The sequence below is a fragment of the Phascolarctos cinereus genome, unplaced genomic scaffold, assembly GCF_003287225.1.
Source record: "Phascolarctos cinereus isolate Bilbo 61053 unplaced genomic scaffold, phaCin_HiC Scaffold_4;HRSCAF=312, whole genome shotgun sequence".
In the NCBI taxonomy this organism is placed as follows: Eukaryota; Metazoa; Chordata; class Mammalia; order Diprotodontia; family Phascolarctidae; genus Phascolarctos; species Phascolarctos cinereus.
The window spans coordinates 327673941-327701589 of NW_027555847.1; the positions used below are offsets into that span (position 1 = coordinate 327673941).

At 38.8% G+C, this 27649-nt stretch overlaps 1 protein-coding gene across 1 annotated transcript in view; it reads right to left on the bottom strand.

Moving 5' to 3' along the window:
- Nucleotides 1-1171: 1171 nt before the first annotated feature.
- The window catches only part of CWC27 (CWC27 spliceosome associated cyclophilin), a 265435-nt gene continuing 238957 nt past the window's right edge, over nt 1172-27649 (bottom strand). Inside the window, exon 14 of the mRNA XM_021007224.2 lies at nt 1172-1720. Coding sequence (XP_020862883.1) covers nt 1558-1720 — 163 coding nt within the window. The 3' untranslated portion in view covers nt 1172-1557. The remainder of the gene's footprint in view (nt 1721-27649) is intronic.

Sequence of the window (27649 nt, forward strand, 5' to 3'; positions counted from 1 at the left end):
CCAGACAAGAACAGCAACAAGTTTCTATGGGACCTCACTTCACACCTCCGTTTTCTTTCTCATTATCTCATAGATTACAAAGCACATTTCGGCAGAATTTTGCATCCATCTAACCTTTGCCACGCAGACCACATTAATATAGTGAGACAGGTTTATGTACCTCACACATCAGACCTTATCAGGAAACTTGGTAGTGGCAGTTGGATAAGGACATCATACCTTACTGATCTTGTTCTAAAAGCAATAGCAGCCAAACCACTTGTCTTCTCACACTTTGGAATGACCTTGGCCCCTGGCAGCGCCATTTTTAGAGGGAGCAGAGTGTGTCACTGTAGGTACAGTCTGCAGGACATGCTGATGGGCTGTGGCATGCCATACATTTTAATTGTCTTCTTAGAAATTCTAGCTAGATCTGTATGGACTCCAAACATTAACTGAGAAGGGGAGAAAGCAAGATGTGATGCCTAACTTTAACTGCCTAGTTGCTTTTAGCAAGCAGAGTGATGGTTTAGCTGCCAGAAAAAAAAAATCTTGGTAGTCTCCTCCCGTGTTCTCTAGAACACCAAGTATATCATAGACATTCAAGTAATATAATCAGAAGAAGCTTTTTAGTCTGGTACTACAGAATAAAAGCCTCTGGACCAAAAAGAAAAAGAAGAAAAATAAACCTTAAGTAAATATAAAATTAGTTTTACTTATGAAATTCAAGGAAGAATTTCCTGATATAATAGTTCTCATTTTTCTCTTTGAAACTGCTTTTTAAAATAGTCCACAATGTTCTAATTTTTTTTTGAGGTCATTGCTCCCATTCAAACTGGAGGATCATGAGGCGTTCTAAAGAAAACTCATCGTGGCCCAAACATGCTGCTCCCATCTCACTTCCAAGGATTTTTACAAAGTACAGTTTGCACAGTGAAAGGAATTTAACCCCAACTTCAAATGAGTTTTTAACGGAGTTCTGACAGAATTGGAACCAACTGATCACCCAGTCAGTGCTGACCTTCTCAAACTGCACATCTGTTTTCTAGGGTTTAAGACACAGTGCTACTGAATCTCAGTGGTGTAGCAATGCTCCCACATGTATGTGCTGAACTCAACCCAAGTATCATTACACTTAATCATCTCATTAGCTTTAAATAGCTCGCAAAAATCAGCAATGCAGCAACGAACATTCAGGAAAGCTTTCTTTGGATTTTATTTCTGTGGGTATCTCTTAAGTAACTTTCAACTTTTGGGGCTGAAAAGATAAAACACGGTTGGTACAACGTGCGAGTGGTTACATGTAGACAGGAATAAAAACTATTTTAATTCAGAATCGGTCATACAAAATTCTAAGTAAGAAAAAACATCATGGAAAACTTGGACTACTCTGTATCATCCAAATCACTTACTTCATTGCGCAATCGTAAAAAGATAATTGTGTCTCAAAACCAGACAACAGGTTCATAAAATATTTTTCACACCCTTGAGTGATGCTTTGGGGAACAATGGCTTTTTATAAGGGCATTTAGACTGCCATCACTTTTCCAGTGAGTTATGGTGAGCAATATTCTCTTTTTATCTTCTTTCTTTTTTCTCCCGCATGATCTTTTTGCTTTCTTCTCTTCTTCTCTTATTCACTGGATTCCGGGGATCATAGATTTCAAAAGTGTCTTCGTCCTGCATACTTGCATCTTTCACCTTTCTGCTTTTATCCTCAAACTGAAGCACATGGGACATCCTACAGAGAGAGAGAGAGAGAGATGGTTCAATGATTTTGGCGTGACAGAATGGAAGTCTGAAATTCTACACTACGCTATCCTTGGCATAACACACTGCAACTATACTGGCACAGAACACAAAGATGGGCTTATTGTTTACTGGTGCTTTATACCACATGGCAACCGACTTCTCTGAAAACACTTAAATTTAAAAAATATGCCTGGAGCTTGTTCCCCTGGTTTTTATTTCTAGCAGTGACCCCCTTTGCCTTATTTTTCATTTGAGGCACCTTCCCTGATGGAAAAACAAAATAAAACAAAACAAAGCCCTCCTACCCTGGAAATGAAACCATCCACTGTCCTATTTGGAGAACTTCCTTTAAAGGCTGCATTCAAGCAGGCACATGTAGACTGTCCACATCAGGGCCTTCTCTTTCAATCGTTAATTGGGTCAGAGGCAGGGAATGTACTATAAAAATTCAAAACTGATGCCCAAATTTAAGAACTGGGCAACACTGGCTTTATGATGACTTCCTTTTAAGGGGAAATGGATTTTTCTCATGTAAAAGAAGACTAATTTGTGTTCTGGCAATACTTTCTGAGATGATTTCCTCTTCTTAGCATCAATTAAAGCAAATTCAATGATCCTGATATTTTTCTACTTTATCAAATTCTAACTGGCTTAAGGCATCAACACGTGCTTGAGTTAGAAGTACTTATAAGCTGGCTATACTTAGCAGCAGGAAAGTCTGCAAGCATTCAGCTCACCCCCATTAGGAAGTGTCAGTGCTCTGGGAATAACAGCAAAGGAGTCAAAGGACCAAAAAAATATGTATTTTGGGGAACACTACGTTTCCCTATTTTGCATAATCTGGAAGTGCAGTGACCACTCATAGACTGATCCCACTGCTGACTGGCACAGGAGCTTTGGTCATTCTGTTTTTGACCTGGGTAAGCGTGTTACTCTGTAGACAGGCTGGTGGTTCCAGGGGGCTCATCATATTGATACCAGACAGTGCAGACACCTACCTGACCAGGCCAGAGCAATTCAGAATTCCTGTGCTCAAGCCTCTTCGGGAGGAGGAATTACAGGTGTGAGTCACCAGGCCTGGCCCAAGGGACCAAATTTGAGGGCAGTAAAACAAGTGTTAGCAAATATAGAACTTTTAAGATGTTTTCATTAGTTACCTAAATTATGGCTTTTATCTGTACTTTTACAAGACACAAGAAACTGGGATAGAGATGGTCTAACCTTCTGTCTTCAAAGCTACCTGTAAGATTACCACACTCATCACCTGCTTTACGACTTTTCAGATAGAGCTTGTATTATATATTATGTTGTGTTACACATTAATCTCAACCTTCACCCCCCCGCCCAAGAAAAGAGATCATTGAGGCTGTGTTGCTGATAGTACTGATGATGACACAGAAAACTTTATTTGGAAACAGTCATAATGCTCATTATGTGTTGACATCTTAGCCAACACCACCACCAAATGTGGACCCACTACCAATGATGGACAGATAAGCCCAAGAGCCCCAGGAATAGAGTACCTCCTTCACCTCCCTCCAACCACCAGCTCTGCTTTTAGCCCTGCTGCTACAGCCATTGTCCAAGAGGGCAACCCCTGTGAAGATTCAGTAATTCAATTCAATTCAATAAACATTAATTAAGTGTTTGCTCTAAGTCCTGGCAACCACATCTGCAGGTAATGCAGCCCTCACCTCTTCAGAAGCCACATTGCTGAAGACTGGAAAGAAAGTTCTTATCACCAAGGTTCACGATATTGTCAAGTGGCTCAACGTCAGAAACAGATGATGGTTTTGTCAACAGAAACGACATCAAGGAAGACGCATTAACATCTGTTTGTCAGTATACCCTAAGGACCACAGGACCTTTTTATCTAGCATGCAGCTGAAGCCATCTATATGCTGTTTCCCATATCAGAGTGTGAGTTCCTTGAGAATAGTCTTTCTTGTTTTTTTTTTTATTTGTATTTCCAGTGCCTTGTACACGACAAGCAATGAATAGATATTTTTCACTCGTTCATTCATGGTTGGGATTTGCTTGTTTTTCAGATTCATTTAGTTGTGAGGGTGCTGGCTTCCTGCAGGTCACTGCTCTGCATCTTCCATGCCTCGTATTTGCTTCTCATCACATTCAAGTGGATCAAGGATCTCACTGATGTGTGTGTCCTCTAATGATGGGGATACCAATCCATTCATGCCTGCTTGTTCTGGCAAGTTTCGTCCAAGTTTTTCCATGAAACGATTTCTCAGAAATTCTTGGTAAATGTCCCATCCTTTTGGTGTGAAGTTTCCAGGTCACAGGGATGGCCAGTACTTTATCAGTGGCCTTCCAGCCCTGCCCTCAGATATGAATCTTGACTGCAAAGACCACGAAGGCTCAGGAAAGGTTACATCCACCTTGGTACCAATAAATCTTTCAAGCATCCCTGAGGACACCACACCAAGGGAATCTACTGCCAATCATGATAAGCTTTGCATTGATATAAGCAGGTAAAGTCTGAGTCAGACTTGAAGGACCTGAGATGAAAGAAATGAAGACAAATTCCTGCCTGGCCTTCTTGAGTCCCCTTAAGTTCAAGACAAACTGCTTTTTCCCAGGGTATGGCTACGTATAAGGCCTTGAGAGACTCCTTAAAAGGCAGTACATCCATGGATGTCTTCTGTCAGCACATCTCCCTTGGATACAGATCCTGGGTGCTACCTTCCATCTCCCCTGGGCTCCTGTCTTGGTACTGATTGAGCTTCCTGGATTGTGGCAAAAGTTTCAATGATGCCACAGCCTGTCTTTCCAGTCAATCACTCTCAGTTCTCACCTGTGAACTTGCCTGCATCCAGTGACTCCTCCTCTTCTACACCTGTCCCCTCTCCCCTCCCCAGCCCAGTGAAGATCCTTGACCCCTGACTTGTTCTTGTCTTGGCCTTGGCTGACTCAGATTCCCTTGGTATCAATTTCCACCATACCTAACTACGCTCCTATACAAATCCCTCTCATGAACTCAGCCACAATTCTTATATCCTGGCCCTCCACTTTGGCCACACTTCCACATGACAAATCAACATTACCTGCCTGATTCAGCTTGCCCTGTGCTTTGGTGGGCAAGTTCCAGAGTAAGCTCCTGGTTTCAGCCTCGGTGAGCCCAGCCTCTCCTGGGAAGAATCATGGCCACAAAAGCAGAGAGGGTGCACAGGAGCGGGGCAAGAAGAAGGGGTGTCCTCTGATGAATGCGTTAACATTTTATAAAAACACCTGCCCTAGCTCCTCTGTAGTAATCTCACATTTACAACAAGATGTTAATGAGAGATTGTGGCAACTTTAGAGAATGCTTTAGACACCATGCCACTCTGAAGGAGATAACCACTATAATCCACCTCTTTAGAAGGTGTCAGTGGTTGCCCAGGATAAAGAAAACCTTGCAATGATTACTTTCCTCAGTGTCTACATATAATTTAATGTTACTTTTGGGACTAAAGGGAGACAAGCAATATCCTATTAATTTTTTAACTTTGCCAGTACTTAAAATCTTTCCCCTCAGTCCTCTCAAAAACACAAAAAGCCTTACTTAAATATTAAATTTATACCAGGGAATTGACGTGTTAAAAAATGGTGACTGCACCAATTAAATGTAAAACAAGACACTCCCCGAAATATGGTATAGTATCTCACATCTGTTGGATTTAGCTGGCTCCTGAGCAAAACAAGAAATCTAGAAATGCCAACAGCAGCCCAAGGTCCACAAGGGGAAAGAGATTTTCTTATACTACTTGTATAAAATACAAACCCCTAAATTAAAGTGGCCTTTTTCAACTGTTTGTTTCATACACGGCTGCACTAAACATAGCCAACATTTTGATTAATAACAAACCTAAGCCCAGAGGAAAGTGGGGGCTATCAGCTTACAGACTACTTCAGGTTTAATATCATAATGCTTAGTATGGATGGTTACTTTACAATAATATTTAATCTTTTCCTTAATAAAAATAAAAGCATAATCAAAATGGCTTCATGTGTTTATCTTTCACCATGTTTGGGTCACTTCATTTTAAAAAGCCAAAACAAAATCACGCTTGTGATTTTCAGCATAATAAACTCCTGCTCTGTGAGCCTTTATAAATCACAGACACAGTGAATTGAAAGCACGCCCACATTTTACAATCTCCTAGGAGAATACACATGCAGACTGGCTACAGAGACTTGTTCTCATACAAAAAGGTCTCGTAGTTTACAGTCTTGTATGTACCAATAACCCAATGCTACCCATATGGGGCTTGAAACGGCTGATCTAAAATTTAGTCCAACGTTAGCAATTAACCCTTCTGAGACACAGAGATATAAATCATTCTTTTATATCTGAAACTATTGAGGACTACTTCTAACAGTGAAGAGTTCATTTAACATATGACCTGTTTTTTTTTTAACCAAAGATAAAAAAACTCTGATGCATCTTTCAAACTGAGCACAACAAAAATGGGTATCATAGTCTCAAATGCTTAGAGAGGCAGTGTGGCAGAGAGTAGCGAGAAATGGACTCAAGCTCAGGAAGAGATGGGTTCACACAATGCCTCTGGCACATCCTGACTGTTTGACTTTCGGTAAGTCATTATACCCTCTGAGTGGTCCAGGCAGTCTGCTAAAATTATAAATTAAAAGGAAGGGGTTAATTGGCAATGGAGATGGAATTTTTTTTAACCCTGGAGTTCTATCTGGCAATAATAATATGACTTATAATTTTCATATTCTCAACCTTCCACTGAGAAGTGAGTATATAGTAACACCAAAGAGTGCTCCAGATTCCCAAAGATTCTCTTTGCTAGGGTGAGTGATGGGGACTGAAAACTTTAAGATTGCCTAAAGTCTCAGAAACAGACTCATAAGCAAGGTACCACTTCTCTAAGTACCACAGGGTCTCGAATAACCTCATCAAACAGTCTTATCTAATTTTTGGGGTCTCCCACAAGGGTTGTGAAAAAGATTGGGATAGGAAGATTAGTATTAATGGGAAAGGGTGGGCGAGGAATACATGTATTACCTTTAAACTATTTCAAGGTGCTTATTTCTCTTATTTTACTTCCTTAGCAGAGACTACCTTTATAAGTCACTATGGCAGAAAAAAAATCATCTCTGTGTGGTCAATACTCATAACGAGCCTATCTAAAAAATGCTAGGCTGGTGCTTAAGCTCTGTCGCATTGCTGAATCTACCCTCTGAGCTTTTCCAGCTTGCAAGAACTTGTCAGAATGGGCAGCCTGCCAGCACAGCCCCTCACTAGCAAAGGTTCTGAGTCAATATAATCACTATGAGGCAATGGAGTGGAGGCAGCTTTCAGCATTGTAACACTTCAAAAAGAAAGGGGAAAACACCTGACAGAGGAGCCTAAGTTGTAAGACTATGTGTTCTTCCTTAGACTTGTTCTATATAAAAACAAATCTCATTAAAGTTATTAAAAACAATTCTAATGGTAGTACCATTCATTGATATCCTTACCAACTCTTTAGCAGGGTTCCATTCACTCCAAAGACTAACTCAGATTTCATTTCTCTTGGTCCACACCGATCCTGCCTTTCTTGGAATCACTATTGCACCTGTAGCCAGAATCAGCAATGTATATTTAATTGTTTTCTATTTTATGTCTGTGAGTTTTTGCCTTTGCTGACGGTAGGCTTTTTGAAGGCATTTTGTTTACTCCTTAAACATAGCCTAGCCATTTTTAGATAGGATCAACACCAGTATTCCCCACACAGAGATGAATTTTTCTGTCACAGTGACTTATAATCTCTGCTAAGGCAATGAAATAAGAGAAATGAGAGTTTTGAAATATTTTCAAGGTATAATTTTGAGAAGCAGCTCTGCACAAACCACTATGTGCCGTCTGGGGGGAAGGGAGGAAGAGAGCGGTATAAAAATGAAAAGGATCAGTTCCAGATGAAAATGAGTTTATGATCTGGCAAGAGAGATATAGAAAAATATAGAAATAAACATAACCTGAAGTATGACAGGTACTTAAGAGAGGAACAAACACCTCGAGTTAAGAGGAAGCCTCATTTTCGCCTGCTTAAAGCATGGGAATCAGTAAAGGCTTTCATAGAAAAGGTGGTATGTGAGCTGAGCCTTGAAGAATGGGAAGGGGACAGCTAGGTGGCACAGTACACAGATCATGGGCCCTGGAGTCAAGAGGACCCGAGTTCAAATTTGGCCTCAGACACTAGCTGTGTGACCCTGGGCAACTGGCTTAACCCCGACTGCCTTGTGAAGAAGAAGAAATGAAGAAGAAGAAGAAGAAGAAGAAGAAGAAGAAGAAGAAGAAGAAGAAGAAGAAGAAGAAGAAGAAGAAGAAGAAGAAGAGAAGAAGGAAGAAGAAGAAGAAGGAGAAGGAGAAGGAGAAGGAGAAGGAGAAGGAGAAGGAGAAGGAGAAGGAGAAGGAGAAGGAGAAGGAGAAGGAGAAGGAGAAGGAGAAGGAGAAGAAGAAGAAGAAGAAGAGAAGAAGAAGAAGAAGAGGAGGAGGAGGAAGAGAAGGAGGAGGAGGAGGAGGAAGAGGAGGAGGAGGAGGAGCAAAAGGACTTTAAGAGGTAGTGATATAGAAGAAGGCTCAGGGGAATGGTGTGAACAACTAAGAAATAGGAAATAGGAGTTCTGGGAATATGGTTGAACTTTGTGAGATAAGGCTGGAAAGGGAAACTGAAGCCAGGCTGCGGAGACACTTGAATTTGAGGCAGGACAAAACATATAGACTTGAATTGTTAGGCAAAGGAGAGCCACTGCTGGCTGTTAAGCAGAGGGACAGATGTAATCAAAACTGTGCCTTAGAAAGGTTAGTCTGGCTACTTGATTACTTACTGATTAAATGATTACTCTTTGCATTCCCTGCTGGCAGATGTGTAGGGTACAGAAACCAAGGAAGAAAGTGAAGCACAAAAATGAGAATAGATCAAATGAAAATATGTTTAAGTTAGGATACATTTTTTACTTTAGAACTTGGGATACTTTAAAACTGAAGTGTTTTATGATCCTATCGGCCTTGAAAAATATACTCCCACACTCCCCAGCTCCCCAGCCCTAATCTAGTACACTGAGGTTTTTACTGGATCTTTTGCAGGCAACAACAAAATGAAGGCCAAAATTATGTATGGAAAACATTGACAATAACTGTGTAAAAGTTCTAAGTATAATTGGAAGAGGGTTTCTAATCTCTTATAACTTATAAAGTATAGGTAAAAGCAGAGACACTACAACTTCCCACATTCAAATCAAATGAGTTCATAAAAAATAAAGTCAGATAAAGAACCTAGGGTATCAATACAGCACAATTTCACAACTCACATTTTTTTTTGACTTTCAGCTTCTTGTCACTTAAAAAGCAAAAACAGGGGCAGCTAGGTGGCACAGTGGATAGAGCTCTGGCCTTAGAGTCAAGAGGACCTGAGTTTGTCAAATCTAGCTTCGGACACTTGACCCTTATTAGCTGTGTGACCCTGGGCAAGTCACCTGATTGCCTCAGCAAAAAACCCCCAAAATAACAACAACAAAGAAAACCAAAAACAAAAACCGCTGTATTTAAAAAACTGACCTTTTGTGCAGCCATTTCCAGAGCACGCTTATATATAACATTCTGATGACTCTTTACATGTCTAAGTTTTGACAATCAGAATGTAATTTGTTAGGTAAAACCTCATGAACATTTCCTTTTGACCATTATTTACACTGCTTTTTTCTATGACTGATTGTCAGAGTTTGGTCCTTCCTTTTCTAAAAATTCCCAAAACTTTTGCAGTAGCTGAAAGAATTATAAAGCATCAGAAGTGAAAGGACTCATAGAGACCATCTAGTTGAACAAGTTCATTTTCCTCATAAGGAAACTGAGGTCTATCGAGTTTTACGTGAATTGTTCAGAGGTCACATGATTAATGGAATCTAGGCAAGGATGGCCAGTTGAGTGCTCCTCCCATCACACCATTTACAACTACAATATTACACAATGAAAGCCCTACTTAAGAAAACAGTCTCAAGGAATTTAAGGACTCTGGATGCTGTATTCTTAGCGGGACACCAAACTGCGTTAGGAATCAACAGAAAGCGCTACACTTGTTTCCATCCTCTATATACAATACACAGTAGGACTAGAGCCACATTTTTACACCTTAGTCAAAATGTGAAACCTGCACCCTGCCGTCTTGGTTCACAGATTCACTGCCTTCCATGGAAGTGGCACTGGTTGGGGCAGCTGAAAAGGAAACGATCCACACAGGTTGGTATGATGAGCAGAAGATAGTCTACCTTCCATCTCCAGATTTTTGCCAGTGCTGTCCGCCACTCCTAGGAGGCACTCTGTCCTCAGGTTCACCTCTTAGAAACTCTGCTCCTTCAAAACTCAGCTTGAGCACCACATCCTCTGTGAGGTCTTTCTTTACTTTCTTTTTTTTTTTTTTCTGGCTAGGCAATGTGGTTAAGTGACTTGCCCAGAGTCACACAGCTAGTAAGTATTTGGCCACATTTGAACTCAGGTCCTCCTGAATCCAGGGCCAGTGCTCTATCCACTGTGCCACTTAAGTGCCCCTTCGAGGTCTTTCTTGATCTCCCTCAGCTGGGGGTATCTCCCTCACTCCTAAATTAATCCATATATAATTCAATACGTTCACATTGCTCCCCTTAACAGAATGTGGCTCTGTGAAAGTAGGAACGTTTCATTTTCTGTCTCTGTGTTCCCAGAACCCAGCCCAGAGAGGTTAAAAGACCTCGGAGTCATATAGGCAGAAAATGGCAGAGCTTGGATTTGGACTGTGGTTCTTTGATTCACACACTTTCTAAATGAACTGCTGTCTAGACACATCAATCTATTAACCAATCAAGCAACAAGTCTTTTCCAAGTGCCTGCTAGGCATCGCTAGAGACGCAAGCAAAAAGAATGAAACAATCCCTACATACATGAAGCTTACATTCCGGGGGAGGCAGTGACATATCACGTGTGTGTGTGTGTGTGTGTGTGTGTGTGTGTGTGTTTACATTATAAACATAGAGTTAATAAATACAAACATACACAAGGTAGTTTGGAAGGGAGGGCACGAGAATTTTAGGGGATTAGGAAAGGCTACGTGTAGAAGCAGCATGATATTCATGCCTTGTTCAAAATTACTGATAAAATTGTGAACAGAGGAAGGCCAATGATACAGAACACCACGAGACTCCATTAGAGTCCTCTACAAAGCTAGCATTAATCTACTAGTCACTGCTTTCAGGGCGGATTTTCAGTAAATTTTAAATTCCCATAACTTTAGTTACATCTTTCACTTCTCTCCATCTTGTCTACAAGGATATCATGAGGGGCTTCGTGTCTACACCTTGCGTGAGAACAGTCCTGGTGCTGTATTATGTACATCTGTGTATTTCTTTATAAGTGTACTTAAGGTTTTTGTTATTTTTTTTTTTCCGTTTTGGTGAGGCAATCAGGGTCAAGTGATTTGCCCAGGGTGACACAACTACTAAGTGTTAAGTGTCTGAGGCTGGATTTGAACTCAGGTCCTCCTGACTCCAAGGCCAGAGCTCTATTTACCATACCACCTAGTTGCCCCTGTTTTTGTTATTTTTTAAGTATGTGCTATATATCCCAACTAGACTGTAAGTTCACTCTGAGCAAGGGCGACGTGTGAGAACTGTCGTGGCAAGCCCGAACTCAGGGCTAGAAGGGCTGGCTGTATATACAAGCTAGTACTGCTCTCTATTAGGTGACTTTTCTTAGGAAAGGTGTAGTTTAGTGGAGAGAACATTAGCTCTGGAGTCAGATGACCTGAGGACAAGGCTTGCTTCTGATGCTTATGATCTATATGATTTTAGGAGAGTCACTTAAACTCTGTGGACTTGAGTTTGTTCATCTGTAAAACGAGGGCCTAGATTAGATGGCTCTGAGATCTCATCCAACACTAGATCTCTGATCCAATGGGCCTCAGTTTCCTCATCTGTAAAATGGAAACAATGACCCTACTTCACAGGGTTGTTGTGAAGTGCCAGAAAAGCTATTCCTTTTATGGTAGAGTAAATAACACAAAGTCCAGCCAGGCCATCCTACAAATAATGTCACTGGTCTTAAGGGGGCAAATCTGAATAAGTCTATCACCAATACTAGAAAAACAAATCAAAGCCATTGGATCATTTGCATTATCTTCTAGTATAAAGGAGAGACTACCATGATTACACTTAAGTTTTGATTTTCTGTAACAATGCGAAGTAACAACAGTGCTGACAGTATGAAAAATTTTCTGGGTTTTGAAAAGTGCTTTCTTCTGATTATACATTTCAATAAATATTGTTCTATCAGCTTTCCCAAGAATACATATCATGTAAAATGGGAGGCAGGGGGATGCTGTCTAGTCTCTCAATCCGAAAATCTTGCTTACTTCTGACCTATAACCTATTCTATTCTGCATTTGAAACATGTCATTTCAGTCTGGCTAAGAAGAGGTGCTTTCTTTTTAAACCTTCCCTACACAAGGAAAATTTAATTAAAATTGGAACCTGTACTCTTAACAAGGGTTTGACTAATGAAGAGAATAGTGAAAAGATTATTTCCCAGATGGGAGCTTACGAGAACTAAAGCTGCTGGAGAGAGTGGTGAAGAATTCTGTAGGCTACCAAAGGGATTTTTTAAAGCTAGGTTCAGGGGAAGAGGAGGATAAAAAATGAGACCAGTTCAGGGTGGACAACTTCAACAGATGATGATGAGAGGGTGGAACTCAATTTTTATTTTGTTTCTATTTAGTCTACCAAGGAGAATGAACTTTGGCTTAGGGAGGAGAAAACTATCATGTTTAATAGGGAGGTAAAACTCAAGATATATGAGGAGAATCTATAGCTATTCCCCACAGTCAACAGGCTGGAGATGAAATCTCACCTGAGAAGACAGAAAGAACTTGTGGATAAACTGCAGAGTCACTGTTACAACATATTAGTGGTCTTTGAAAAGTCACAGAGAATGGGAGAAATGCTCAAACTACAGAGCAGGGTATTTGACCCCCAGGTGCTATCAAAATTACAGAACATACTATAAAATAAAATAATATTATACACCTACACACACATATACTTCAAAATGCGTTGCAAACTTTAACATACTATATAAATGTTACCTATTGTTGTTACTTATTATTAAAGGAATGGTTTGTGAGCATCGAGAAAGAAAAGTAGTATGGCTATGCAGTAAATTATCATCATTAGCACATCAGACTAGTGTGTCTACATTTCCTTAAGGGCCTATCTCATGTGATTCTAAGTATAAGTTGTATATAATTTAAGGGAAGCTTTTCACAAGTGTCTTGGCACACCTGTTGAGAACCACTGCTCTAGGTAGATAGATTAATATCAACTTTGATTGCAGATAAACTGTAATCTAATATTTTAAATGACTATGATTTAACTTTTCTTTATATTTGAACTTGAGGGATTAGTATAGTGAATCTTTTAGTGATGTGACATACCAACCACCAAGATCATTTTCACTTATGTGGGATAGAAAAATATGACTTCAGCTCACCACTCCCAAGTTAAAAGTAAATGCCTGCCTTAGAATTTAAATGGCTAGACATTCTCTGAAACGTAGAAGAGAAGATAGAATAAAGATGAGTGTTATAGTAAATGACTGTAATGGAATACTATTGTGCTACAAGAAATGATGAGCAGGATGCTTTCAGAAAAACCTGGAAAGACTTACATGAACTGATACATAGTGAAGTGAGCAGAACCAGAAGAATATTGTACACAATAACAGGAATAATGTACGATGATCAACTGTGAATGACTTCGCTATTCTCAGCAATACAATGATCTAAGACAATTCCGAAGGACTCATGATGAAAAATACGATCCATCTCAGAGAAAGAGCTGATGGAGTCTGAGTACAGATCAAAGCATATTTTTATTTTTACTTTATTTTTCTCGGAATTGGGGGGGTGTGTCCTGAGTTTTCTTTCACAACATGATGAATATGGAAATATGCTTTGCATAACTATAAATGGGGGAAGATGAATGTTGATGATTACCAGCTCTTAAGAATGTATATTAACACACTTACTGAATCAAATATTTCTGAAATATAATGGATAGGTTATTTTTCTCATCTTAGAAATTCTTATATCACAGGTAAAACCATGGCACAGCAGAAATGGACTCATAAGGATGTGGTTGATTGAATCAATAAATCACCCTATCCAACTTAAAATAACTAGCAAGGTGCTACTCTGATACCTTATGAGATGAAACACATTTACTAGGTTCAAAAAGTACTTAATTTGGAAGGAGCAAAATGCTCCAGTCATTGGATAAAATTAAATTACACTACAAAGGAAGTGCATTAGGATTGCTTGAAGAGTTGGTGATGCTCTTTGGAGCTTGTACACACACACACACACACACACACACACACACACACACACACACACACACAGAGAGCCATTTTAGAATTAAAGATTCCAGTAGTGAACCAGCCTAGAAAGAGTAGTTTCAGCCAAGCCCTTGACAGGGAATCATGTGGAGGGAGGGGGAAGAGAAGATAAAAAGCCTCTTTTTCCTCCTCTCCTACCTCATGGACTGGAGGAAGACCTTGTGAACTTTGAGGCCAAAAGATTTTGGACTTTGCAGGGTCTATGGAATAGCAGTAGTTGACAGAATCTGTTTCAGATAAGAACAAATTAGACACACTGAGGGAAGGCAGCTTTAGGACTCTACAAGGAGCCCAACAGAAAATTAACATGTGCTTAAGGCGAATTTCACGAGGCCTGTACTAAAAAAAAAAAAATTAAAAAAAAAAAATTAAAAAAAAAAAAGAAGACGAGGAAAAAGACCTCCTCAAATAAGAAGTCGTGAGCTTATTACCCTTTTGCCACAGAAGCCTGGGCTCTCTAAGCCTGGGCCCATGTTCTGCTGGTCTGGTCTCTTTTGCGTGTTCCAGATTCTTGGGGTCGAGTGGGGTGTGGGTGAGAGGGATATTTGTGCCACCTCTTCTTAAGAGGCTGCTTTAGTAAACACAGGTTTTTAAAAGCAAGCCTGGCTAGTTAATTGATATCAACTGATAATTAATGGGAGGACAATGGTGTAGGTTCACGAACAACAGAATTAAAAAAACAATTCCCCATCCTTCAAGGTTACTTCTAGCACTCTGAGGGGCCCCAAACTACCAGTGCAAGTAGGGGGTTGCAAGAGAAGCCCCGGACCACATGCTACATATTCAACTCCCTTTTACCTACCCAAACTGCCAAACACAGAGCAAAGATGAGAATAGTTGGAGCCACAAACACCAGGAATGAATCTATAAATGGCTGAATGTGAGTTTGTGACTTCATATAAAAAGAAATATAAATTATTTCTGTTTAATCTGTTATTTTTTGATATAATTAAGAGTTAACTATACATGCATGAAGCAAATGATTTTTAAAAGAAGTGAAGATGAATATAACTTTTCCCTCTACCAGTAATGCTGATATTTTATAGATCTCTTTTGGAAAATATATTCCTTTGAACATTTTTACCATCTGATATTTAATTTTTGGGATCTCTTCTAAGTGGTAATCCATGGATTCTTTCAATTTTTATTTTACCTTAGGATATTGGGGCAGTTTTCCTTGATAATTTCTTGAAATATGATGTCTAGGCTCTTTCTTTGATTATGGCTTTCAGGTAGTCCACTAATTCTTAAATTACCTTTCCTTGATCTATTTTCTAGGTCAGTTGTTTTTCCAATGAGTTATTTCACATTTTCTTCATTACCCCCCCATTATTTTGATTTTGTTTTATTGTTTCTTGATGTCTTATGAAGTCATTAGCTTCCACTTGTCCAATTCTATTTTTTAAGGATTTTCTTCAGTGAAATTTTGTACTTCTTTCCACTTAGCCAATTGTGTTTTTTAAGGAATTGTTTTCTTCATCAGCACTTTTTTTGTGCCTCTTTAGCCAAGCTGTTAACTATCTTTTCATAATTTTCTTCCTTCTCTTTCATTTCTTTACCTAATATTTCCTCTATCACTCTTATTTGATTTTGAAATTTTTTTTTAGTTCTTCCAGGAATTCTTGTAGGGCTTTTGTCAAATTCACATTTTTCCCCTTGTGAGGCTTTGCTTATAGCTGTTTTGACTTCATGGTCTTCTTCTAAGACTATGTCTTTATATTCCCTGTCATCATAGTAGATTTTTATGATCAGGTTCTTCTTTTGTTGTTTGCCAATTTTTCAACCCTGTTTCTTGATCTGAAACTTTATATTAAAGTCAAGCGGCTCTGTTCCTGGCATGGTAGGGGAAAAGGGATACTGCCTCAAGCTTTAGGCTTTTTTGCACTGCTGTTTTCAGAAGTTTTTGGTGCTTCCAAGGTGTTGTAATATGGGAGACGTGTGGTAATTGCTCTCTTGGTCTGTATTCTAGTCCTTACCTAGGAAAGGCCCTTGATCCCTTAGGAATGCAATCAATATTGCTCCCCAGGGCCCCTCCTCCCTAGGAACTGGAAATCATACTGTTCCTCAGGGTTCCTGATCCTTTGTGACCAAAAGCACTATTGTCTTCAGGGCTCCCATTTCTTCTAGACTAAAAGTGTTCCTCTCCACCCATGAACTATGTCCCAGAAGTGGGTATAAGCAATGGAGTTGCCAACAGCATCTGGCGCTGCATCCAGTGCTCCAATCCTGGGTCACACATCTCTCTTTATGAATGCCTGTTGTCTTCCTGACCTTTCTGTTGGCTCTATCACTCCAGAATTTGATTTGAGGTATTACTGTAAAATTGTTTGGAGAGGAATGTTGGAAGAACTTGGATGAGTGCTTCATCTACTCTGCCATCTTGCCATTTAGTTTCAAGATAGCAGAGTCACATGATTCAAACTTAAGATATACCTTCTTGATATCTTTTTAACAGAGACATTTCTTTTGTCCTTAAAATCAGCCAACTTCTTAAAAGTTATCATGGACACACAGAGGAGCATAATATGCTAAGTACTTAAGTACTAGAGTTCATGTAGAAATGTTGCTTGCTTTAGTTAGCAAAGACCTGGATAGATGCATTGGAAATTACTATCAAACTCACCTACTCATGTGCTTGTACATTTATAATCCTCAATTATTTGTAACAATTGAGGATATCATAAAAAAGAACAATAATCAGAAATCATGCTCTGTGTGTGTGTGTGTGTGTGTGTGTGTGTGTGTGTGTGTGTGTGTGTGTGTATAGTCAAATATTCTCATATACTGAGTCACTCATGTATTCATTATTTCTAAATTTGGCTGCAACTTTTAAATCATTAAACGTTCTTCCAAATCAGATGTTTAAGATATTGACAAAAGGGAAGCAACTTAATGACCAAGGCTGCCTATTATTATTCAAGTCAATTTGAGAAATGAGGGCCTTATCAGAGAGACTTACTATAAAATATTTTCCCCCAGTTTCCCTCTAATTTTGGCTGCATCAGTTTTTTTTGGGGGGGGCAAAAATTTTTAATTTCATGTCATCAAAACTACTGATTTTACTTCCTGTGATCCCCTCTCTCTCTTGTCTGGTCATAAACTCTACCCTTATCCATAGATCTGATAGGTATATTTTTCCATGCTCCCCTTATTTGCTTATGATATCACTATGTCTGAATTGTTTATCCATTTTGACTTTATCTTGGTATACAGTGTAAGATGTTGGTCTCTGTGTAGTTTCTGCCAAATTGCTTTCCACTTTTCCCAGCAATTTTTAATCAAATGGCGTGTTCTTATCTCTAAAGCTTGGATCTTTGGGTTTATCAAACATTAGATTACTGTGGTCATTTACTACTGTGTATTGTGGACTTAATCTATTCTACCAATCTACTACTCTGTTTGTCAGTTAGTACCAGATTGTTTTGATGATTAGTACTTTGTAATATAGTTTGAAATCTGGAACTGCTAGGCTACCTTGCTTCACACTTTTTTTTTCACTGATATATCTGACCTTTTCTTCTTTCATGTGAATTTTGTTATATTTATCCTAATTCTTGAAAAGATAAGTATTCAAGTCAAAAGTATCTAGTCACAGAGCTTTTACCTCTACTATCTCAACATTCTCTGGGACAGTATCATCTCTTAAAACTACAATAGAAATGATCTACTAGTAATCTAGGTAGCTTTCAGCTAATGTACAGACAAGATCATGGTCACAGACATCATAATTGATTTGTCTTTTGGCAATCAATTCTGAATGACAAAAGTATTATGGTTCCCATAGAAAAGTTGGAATATGGAATTTTATTTAAGTAGATACCAATATTTTAGTCCTGGAAAAATTAAGAGGCATATTCTCAAAGGCAACAAACAGCTTGTTTTTCATAGGAGAAAAGTATGTTGAAGCTTACCTCAACCTAAGTTCCAAAAAAAGTTTTGGCTTTCAGGGAGGCCAATAGGAAGGAAAAAAAATGTAATACTCCCTAGTGAGAATCTGTTATGCACAACAGTTATCTCGCCTCCTCCACTGACTTCTGCACAGCTAACACCTGTTGGTCTGGAGAAGGTCCAGTGATACCCTGATGTCATGACTTGAAGCAACAGACAGTTGTGGACTGGAAAAATTCTCTAAATGCTATCTCCCATTTCAGATTTGTTAATTTTTTTCTTCTAATTTTGAAGTAGCACTTCCATTCAAAATTGCTCAATCAGAACAGAACAAATTTTAATGATTTCCTTTGTGTGAAGCTCAGTGAAGTGAGGGAAATATGATGGCATAGAGATCGAAAAATGATAAGACTTACTTCAGGGATTTTATACAATGGACTTAGTACCTTTTTTTTGGTGTGCAACAAGCAGTTCATGAATATAAAATCATACTGGAGCTATAAAACTTACTATTATGGAACTGATAAAAATGACTGGAAGAGCTGGGAAACAATCAGTAAACAATTTCTACAGCTGCATTATCACTATTCATTTATTCCTCAAAGAAGACAAAGCAAAGTATACAGGATGTTATTATCATTCAGGAAAACAAAGCTGAATTTCCAAAACCAATAACACACCAACTCACTTCCTATTCTTGGAATGGACATACCCTACTGTCCACAAACTTCAATCCTTTCCATCCTGAAAATGCTCTTTATGGAAAACGACATTTTATGGTCTCTTTTAACAAAGTGAGAGAGGGCAGAGTCTGTGGAAGTTGTGCAAGATCTGTGTCTCAGCTTAACAATGGTAGTGGGAGTTGAAGCTGATACTAACACCCTAATGTCTAACAGTTGTCACAACCTTAGACAACTACTGTTGGCCCTCTCTTTTTGCAGAGGAAGTAATTGAGGCAATAAAAGTAAACTCAGGTAAAGTGATCCGTTCAATGCCATGTGTTTCTCTGGAAGACAAGTGGCCAGAATTCTCTTTGTCTGTTTGTTAGCTCAAAGTAGAAATCCACCTCCCTCCAGAGAACCAGAGGAAAAAAATGTAACTTGGTGACTGACCAAACACTTCTATAGGAGGTGGTGTGACACTATAAAAAGACCACTGAACTTGGACTCAGATGGTATGAATTTGAAGCTCCATTCGGCCACTTATTACTACCTCTATGATTCAAGTCAACCAACAGACAGTCTGATCTGGATGTCCCAGAAGCATCTCAAACTTAGCCAGTCCAAAACAACTCATCACCATTTCTCCCTGAACCCATCTTTTTTTTTTTTTTTAACAAATTTCTCTATTACTGTTGAGGGCAAAACTATCCTTCTAGTCACCCAGGTTTACAACTTTGGTATCATCGCTGATTCCTCACTCTCACTTATTCCTCATTTCCAATTAACTGCCAAATCTTGCAGTTTACCTCAATACAACATCTCTCAGATATGTTCTATTCTCTCTACTCATATGGCTACTGTTTTAGCTTACACCTTCATCACTTTACACTTGAACACTGCAACAGCCTTCTATTTGTTTTCTCTGTTTCAAGTCTCTCCCCACTCCAAGTCATCCTCTAAGGGGATTTTCCTGAAGCATAGGTCTGAACACTCAATAGAATCCAGGGGCTTCCTATTCCCTCTAAGGTCAAATATAAACTCTGTTAGTTATTTAAAGCTTTTACAGCCTGATATCTTCCTACCTTTCCAGTCTTCTTACTCATTATTCTCTTTCATGTACCCTACAGCTCAGCCACACTGGCCTAGATGCTGTTTCTTACACATAATGACCCACTCCCTGTCTACATGCCTTTGCACAGGCTATGCCCCATTTCTGAAATGACCGTCTTCCTCACCTCCACCTCCAAGAATCTTTAGGCTCATCCAAGATTTAGCTTAAGTGCCATTTCTTATAAGATGCCTTTCCCACTCCCAAAAGCTCCTAGTGCTTCCCCAACCAAGATTACCTAGCATTTGGCTTGTTTATGTATTGTATATACCTACTTATGTACATATTTGCTGTCTCATTAGAATGAAAGCTCCTTGAGGGAAGGGACTGTTTTCTTTCTCTCTCTCTCTCTCTCTCTCTCTCTCTCTCTCTCTGTCTTTGTTTCTCTTCCTTCCTTCCTTCCTATTTTCAGCACTTGGTGCAATGTTTGGCAGGTAGTAGGCACTTAATGCTTGTTGACTGATCTACAAAATGAGTCTGCTGGGCTAGATGACCTCTATGGTCCCCTCCTGTCCTAAATTTGTGATCCTCAACGTACTAAATTACTATCTTGTGTTCTGACTGGTCTTCATTTTATGTACTCTCATTGTAACTCCATTAGTCAGATGGTATTTCTGATGCAGGCTCATACACTTCAGAGACATGATAAATATTTGTTCTTAGCTACATTTCCACTTGAGAGGAAATGAGTGGTGGTTAATAGTGAAGATCTATAAATGCTAAAGGGAGTGGTTCAAGTGGAAGCGAATAGTTCTAACAAATTTAATGAAACAACAAATCACAGGGGGTGAACTAAGTAAAAAATTCTATCCTTCTTAGCCTATCCTAAAATGAGCTGTGTGCTTGCCTCCTACGGTTATGAAGCTGTGGGTATTAAGAGTGTTCTGACACAGAAAGTAAAATGTGTTTTAGGCAATATTTACGACATTCAAACACCTAGGACGAGTGTGATCATACCAATTTTGACTCTTTCTACTCTATAACTCACCCTGATCTGGAAATAATGATAGGAAAGGTGCTAGAGGTTGTGTTTATAGGCCTGGAGTCATCAGAATAACTTAGCTAACAAATTTAATCAATAAAGAATTACTGATTGCGTGTTTAACTACTCTTGTGTTAAGCACTCTACGGAATACAAGGAAGTATATGACCTAGTCTCTACTCTCAGGGAGCTTGCAATTTAAAGAGAAAACTATCCACTGAACGTGTGCTAAATAACACTAACTCACTAACAAAGGTCTTCAAGAAAAGGCTGGATTACTATTAGTTATCTAGGTTGTAAAGGATTTCTTGTTCAGGTATGAGTAAATGGATGAGCTCCTCTGAGCTCCTCAAGCAACTCAGACTTATCTGTGAGGAAAGTATTCTAGGCAAGGGAAACAGTATGATCAAAGGCACAGAAGCAGGAAAAAAAATTTTTTTTGGGGGGTGGAAAATTCGGCTGAGGATGATTAGGGAATGTGATAAGTGGAATAGGGCAGCTAAACACTTTTCAGGGGATTAATGGGAGAATAGAAAGTTAGTTTGGAATCTGGTTATGCAAGGACATAAGGCCATACATTTGGATTTTATCTTGCAGGTAACAAAGATCCAGTGAAAGTTTTGTTTTTTGTTTTTTAAATCAGGAGAGTAACATCATCAAAGCAATGCTTTAGCTGAAGGCAAAAAAGACCAGTTAGGAAACTACTAAAGTACTTCAAATGTGAAATAAGGACTAGGCATTGAATAGTGGTAATGGGTTGGAAAGAAAGAGATGAGTAGTATCACAGAAGGTATGTATGTATTTTGTTAAGAAATGGCAGGTATTAAATAACGTTGAATTCAAAGACTGTGTACTGTTAGACATGCTGGTCTTGAGAAAAGTTCAAGATGTACAATGCCACTAAAGATGTGAAAATAAAATAAAAATCCTTTTATGGAACTTTGAATATTATAGCGAGGAAGCTGCTATAGGTCACTATGTACAAGGGACATGATTTTACCTCCAGTGTAACCAAAACAATAGTGCTTTAGAACAAGATTTCTATTTAATGACAGTCTAATACGGCATATGATTTCAGCATGTAAATACTTCATGATCGGTGTGAGTACTTCCTTTTTCATTGCAGACCACAACCAATTTACACCTTTCCAATTTGCATGATTCTGGTCTATGCCCTTCCATAAATCTTCCATAGAGGATACAGCAATGCACCAGATGTCACTTAATATTGTCTCTGTCTCTTTTATTGTTTTTGTGGCTACCAATGTAATACCTGAGCTATTCATCTGCTAGATCTCACTCTTGCTACATAATTGGTCCAGCTTTTCTAGTTATACATGCCCTTGCTAGAGGCTATGTGTTAAAAGAACTTGGTAGAGGAAGGAACCAGAGGCTCCTGAAATACTCCAAATGTGACATGTAAAGCTGACCTACAACACCACCATTCCAATATGACACTTCTTGTGCATAAGCCATTACTGGTAATACGACACAGCCTGATCTTAACCATCATGTGTCTTTGAGTCCTTTGGGTCACCTGAAATTTTCAGTTTCCTTGTTTGCTGCCTTTCTAAAGCTCCCTACAGACCAAAGATGGTGCTCTGGAAGGCTTAACTTTATCAGCTCTGGAATACTTGCTTCCTGAGCTGTCCTGATTGGTGAATACTTCACTCAGCCCACTATAGCATGCTAGCCTCAACAATGTTTCACTTTGTTGGTGTTATTGCTCAGTCGTTTTCACTCGTGTCCAATTCTCCATAACCCCACTTGGAGTTGTCTTGGCAGAGACAGTGGAGTGGTTTGCATTTCCTTCTCTAGCATCTTTTTTTTTTTTACAGATGAGGAAACTGATGCACATGGGGCTAAGTGACTTGTCCAGTGTCACACAGCTAGTGTCAGAAATCAGATTTGAAATCATGACGATGAGTCTTCCTGTTTCCAAGTCCAGTGCTTTATCTACTTCGCCACCTAGTTACCCTAATGCTTCACTTTAACTACAGCCATCTTTATGCCTGCCATCACATGTACTTCCTCCCAAACTTTCTGGTTCTGTAACCACAATCAAACTGATACTGCCATTGCCATACTGGAAAGAGTATACTAATCTACTCTTCTATGGCTCCAATCAACATTCTTGTTTACTTTCCAAATCAAAACACCTCTCTTTGGCCACCATTCTCCTTTATGTGCTGCCTCTCCCTACCAGAATATAGTGCTTGCTCCAAGTACTTGATAAATGCTCATTCATTCATTGATAGATTTATGTGAAATGATTTGCAGCCACACGACATTACTGGGAAAAAATATTAGTGTAAAAATGATGGACTTGGAAGCAGCTTAAGATTGTTACGTGCTACAAAATTTCCCAAATGAAACTCATTTTGCTCTCCTCCTCCTATTCAATTTTGGGCCCAGTTTCACTGTCCATCTGCAATTACTGTCTTAGATATATGTACAAATGGATTAACTCATTGCACTATCTATCCAACTTCATGTCACAATCTAGGCAACACATATTCTTTGTTCACTTGTTTTTTCTGTGTTATTAAGAGGCTGATCTCTTCTGAAGCAAACCTTCTAGTGTTTATTATAGGGCTTGATATAATAAATACAATGTCATCTGAAAATAGAAACTTATGGAGGATCTGACCAACTATTTAGGGATCTTCTATGTTGACTTTGTGCAAGAATCTCTAAGAGAGGTAGTGAGCTCCTTTGGCTAACATATACCTACTTATTTTATATGCTTCTTAATACTGATTATTAGGCGACAGTTATGAATGATGTTATCTTTTTGACTGTACCTTATCAAGTGATCTTTTATGATTTCAACATAGTAAAATATATTGTTGGAGGAGAGTTCTTAGGAAATACACTTTGTTCTACCAAGTCAAATTTTAAAAAGTAAATGCCAAACAATATTCTCATATTCTCCAAACTTCTTAGAAAACTGTATGCCTTTAAAGAACTCATCTGTTGTAGAGAATTATCCATGAAAGCCTGCCTTTCTCATATTTTTATCAAGGGTGTAAACCCCAATTAACTAGATCATTCTAAGAATTATGGAAGAAATAGAATGGATCTGCCAGTGTTACAATAGTCATTTAATTTCATAATTGATTTCCTGCCTTGGTGCTTAATGTGCTGTAGAAAGAAGTAATGTCATTTAAAAAAAATGACATGGGGAAAATGGGGCTGGATCTGACCAGATGACCAGAGGAAAATTTGTATTGAAGATATGGGAGACACCTGGGGTCAGATTTTTAAGATATGTGAAAGAGGAAAATGTTCTAAAGGTGTGGGGAAAAAGTGCTATCAATGCTATCTGGAAGGGAACTCAGGTCACATTCTCTGACCCCTTTCTTTTATAGATGAAGAAACTGGGGCCAATAGACACAAAAGAGTTTTGCTCAAGGTAGCAAACAGCTGAGCCAGGTTTCAAACCCAAGTTGTCTGGCTATAAATCCAGTTCCATTTCCTCTTCATTACAGGTTCCTCAGCACCATGTTTATTTCCTCTCTTCTGGTTTACCTTTTTGGAATGTCACAACCCCTAGGTGACATGGGGGATAGAGCGACACCCCTGGAGTCAGGAAGACCTGAGTCTTACTAGCCGTGGGACCCTGGGAAAATCACTTAAAAGAAAAATACAAACACAAAACCATTAACAACACCACCAAAACCTGTTTTCCTCAGTTTTACCAATTGTAAAATCAAGATAATAACAGCATCTACCTCTCAGAGTTATTATGAGGATCAAATGAGATATTTTTAAAGTGCTTAGCATAGTGTCTGGAACACAGTCAGCATTAATATAAATGTTTATTCCTTTTCCTTGCCTTCTTAAAAACCTCTGATGACTCTCTACTGCTAATGGATCAAGTCCAAACTTCTCAGTCTGGGGTTCAAGGTCCTCTATAGCCCAGTCATAAGTTTTTCTAATTCTCATGCTACTCCCCTATAAGAAGTCTCTACTAACATTTACAGAAGCCTCATGCCTCAATATTTATTGCAACTAGACTCCTTAGTATTTTAAAAATTTTGCTCATTCTGGTTCATATAGCTTCTTCCTTCCCCCTTAGTCTGATATTCATCATTTATACTCGACCTCTTCCATGAAGGGCTTTAGCCTTACCATCCCAGGCTGCAGTAACTTTTGCTTCCTCCAAATTATGAGCCTTCAAAAATCTGATTCTATACTTTGTTAGAATCTAGATATCCATGATTCCTTTCTGACCCATGATACTAATTTTATGTTAATTATAATACTTATAATAATTATTAATAATATTAAATCAACAAGCATTGGGTATAAAAAGGGAGAAATGAAACAATCTCTACCTTAAATGAACTTACATTTTATTGGGGGAAGAAGGAACAACATGTACATATAGAGGTATATATGAAAATACACAAAATCTCCAACAAGTTTTTTTTTCCTTCAAGGCAAGGCAATACATATTCTGCTCTACCACAGCTATCTCATTTCTGTGCACACAATAGATTTCAGTAAGATTGATATGCATTTCAGAGGTAATAGTGTTGGTCATCTTGGCCAAAAGTTAACAATTATACAAGGCTTTAAGGTTTGACAAGTGCTTTACATATGTCACTTTACTTGATATTCACAACTCTGTGAAGTATGTGCTAGTATGGCCCATTTTACAGATGAGGAAAAATGAGGCTGATGGCTATTAAGTGATTTGCCCAGGCTCAGACATCTGCTAAGTGTCTGACGTGGGATTCAAATCCAGGTCTTCTTGATGTGAAGTCCAAAGCTCTATCTACTATAACTACATTGCCTCCTCGTCCTGTTATCTAATTGTTTCACTTTTGTGAAAGCTGTCTCCCCAACGGGACCACGAACTCCTCATATAAGCCCTTATAAAAAATTATTTATGTATTTTTCAAGGATATCCTTAATGAAAACATGAGGGAAAAAACTATCTTATGTTTGTGTTTTGTACTGTGGTAGTAGTAACTAGTGACATAAAAAATCCATCCCCAAAGGATGGAGGTATTAACTGACACTAGCATTTGGGTGAATGCCAGATAGTGGTGAGTCATGTGGTGTAAGTCTTAGAGCACTGAATGACAAGAAAGTACCATTCTGACATGTGTCTGGGTTATAAACCTTCCAAATCCAGGCCCATTCCAAAACATCAAATGGGATATTTGATGGAAAATATGGATATACATGAAGGCCCAGGTCAGGATAACTATAAGAATACCAGATCAAAACTGATTAAGGAAATTTGAGAGAGAGAGCTTTATCTGAGTTCCCTTAACTGCCCCTTAAGTATGATGGGACTGGGATTAAGTTTCCTAATCCTATGCTAAACTAGGCCTCTATGGGGGCAGCTAGGTGGTGCAGTGGATAGAGCACTGGCCCTGAAGTCAGGAGGACCTGAGTTCAAATCCCGCCTCAGACTAAACACTAGACACTTACTAGCTGTGTGATCCTGGGCAAGTCACTTAACCCCAATTGCCGAAAAATAAAAAAATAAAAAATAAAAAAAATATAAACTAGGCCTCTATGCCTGCTTTGGGAAAGACTCATGTCCTCATAGTCACCCTGGAATCCTTCCTAAGTGCCATGGGGAAAGCTGTCTTTTCTCTTAAGAGAATCTCAGAACCTTAGAGCTTTAACAGGCCTTAGATACAATTTAGTCCAACTCTTTCACTTTCTAGATGAGGAAAGTAAGGCCTAGAAAAGTTAGATGACTTGCCTGAGGTCAGGGAAAAGTTGGGACTGGATCCCAGGTCCTCTGACTCCATTTGATGTCAACCTCGTTAATTCATATTGGCTGCTCTGCTGCCTCCACTCTCACTACTAGAGTTTGTGTTCTGTAGCCCATCCTATTACCCCTGCTGGGCAGTGGAATGTTTTATTGAGGTGGAAACTAGAATTAAAGTCAAATGTTGGTTTTTCTGTCATAGTACATGTCACACAATGCAATTCTGTACCACACACAAGTTATACTAAGTGCTACATGTAAAAGATAAGTGTTTAATGCTTTGCCAGTATTTGCAATGGGACAAGGCCATGTCCTCTAATGATATCTTATGTTGTGGTCTGAGCCCGTCCGGGACTCAATATTCTTTTTCCATCTGCATTATTAAGCCTTAGTGCTTGGGGTGATGTGGCACATTCACTTCAATTCCTGGTACTTGTTGCTTCTACAAAATTACGTATAATAAGCACAAGATTACTACGTTAACTCTAATGAAAGGCTTTAAGATTTCTCAGTGCCAAAGCCAAAATATTGGCACCAATGTTTTAGCCCAGCTAGGCCCTCGAAACCTTTGGCACAGATAAGTTAGTCATATACTAATCATAGTAAAACACTGGTTCCAAGAGGGTATTATCTATCTAATGAGGTTCTTTGATTAATACCTATAATCCTAACCTCACTTAAGACAAGTCTTTAAAATTATATTTACTTTGGGAAATTTCTCAAATTCAGGTGTTTTTATAATTTTCACAATATACTTCTACTATTTGCACTACAGGAGAGAAAGTTCAGCTTGATTTTGAGAAAGAATATAAATGCACAGAACTAACTATATACTTTTATTATTTTATAATGGGAATTTTTGATTTCCTTTTATTCATTTTTATTATTTGGGGCTCAGGACCATTCCTTCTATAGCTTTTGGTTAACTAACTGAAAGCCTGTCTTCTGGTATTATTAACCTCACCTGACCAAAACCTGTCCTATGGAGTGTGAAAATTTACCTAAGGCCTTAAACATTCCTTAGATAAAAAGCCAGAGGAAGAATCTCAACTGTTCCTGATTCTTTGGTGACATGTAAATCTTCTCTCTCAATCAGCCTATTTGTGAACCCTCTAAGTGT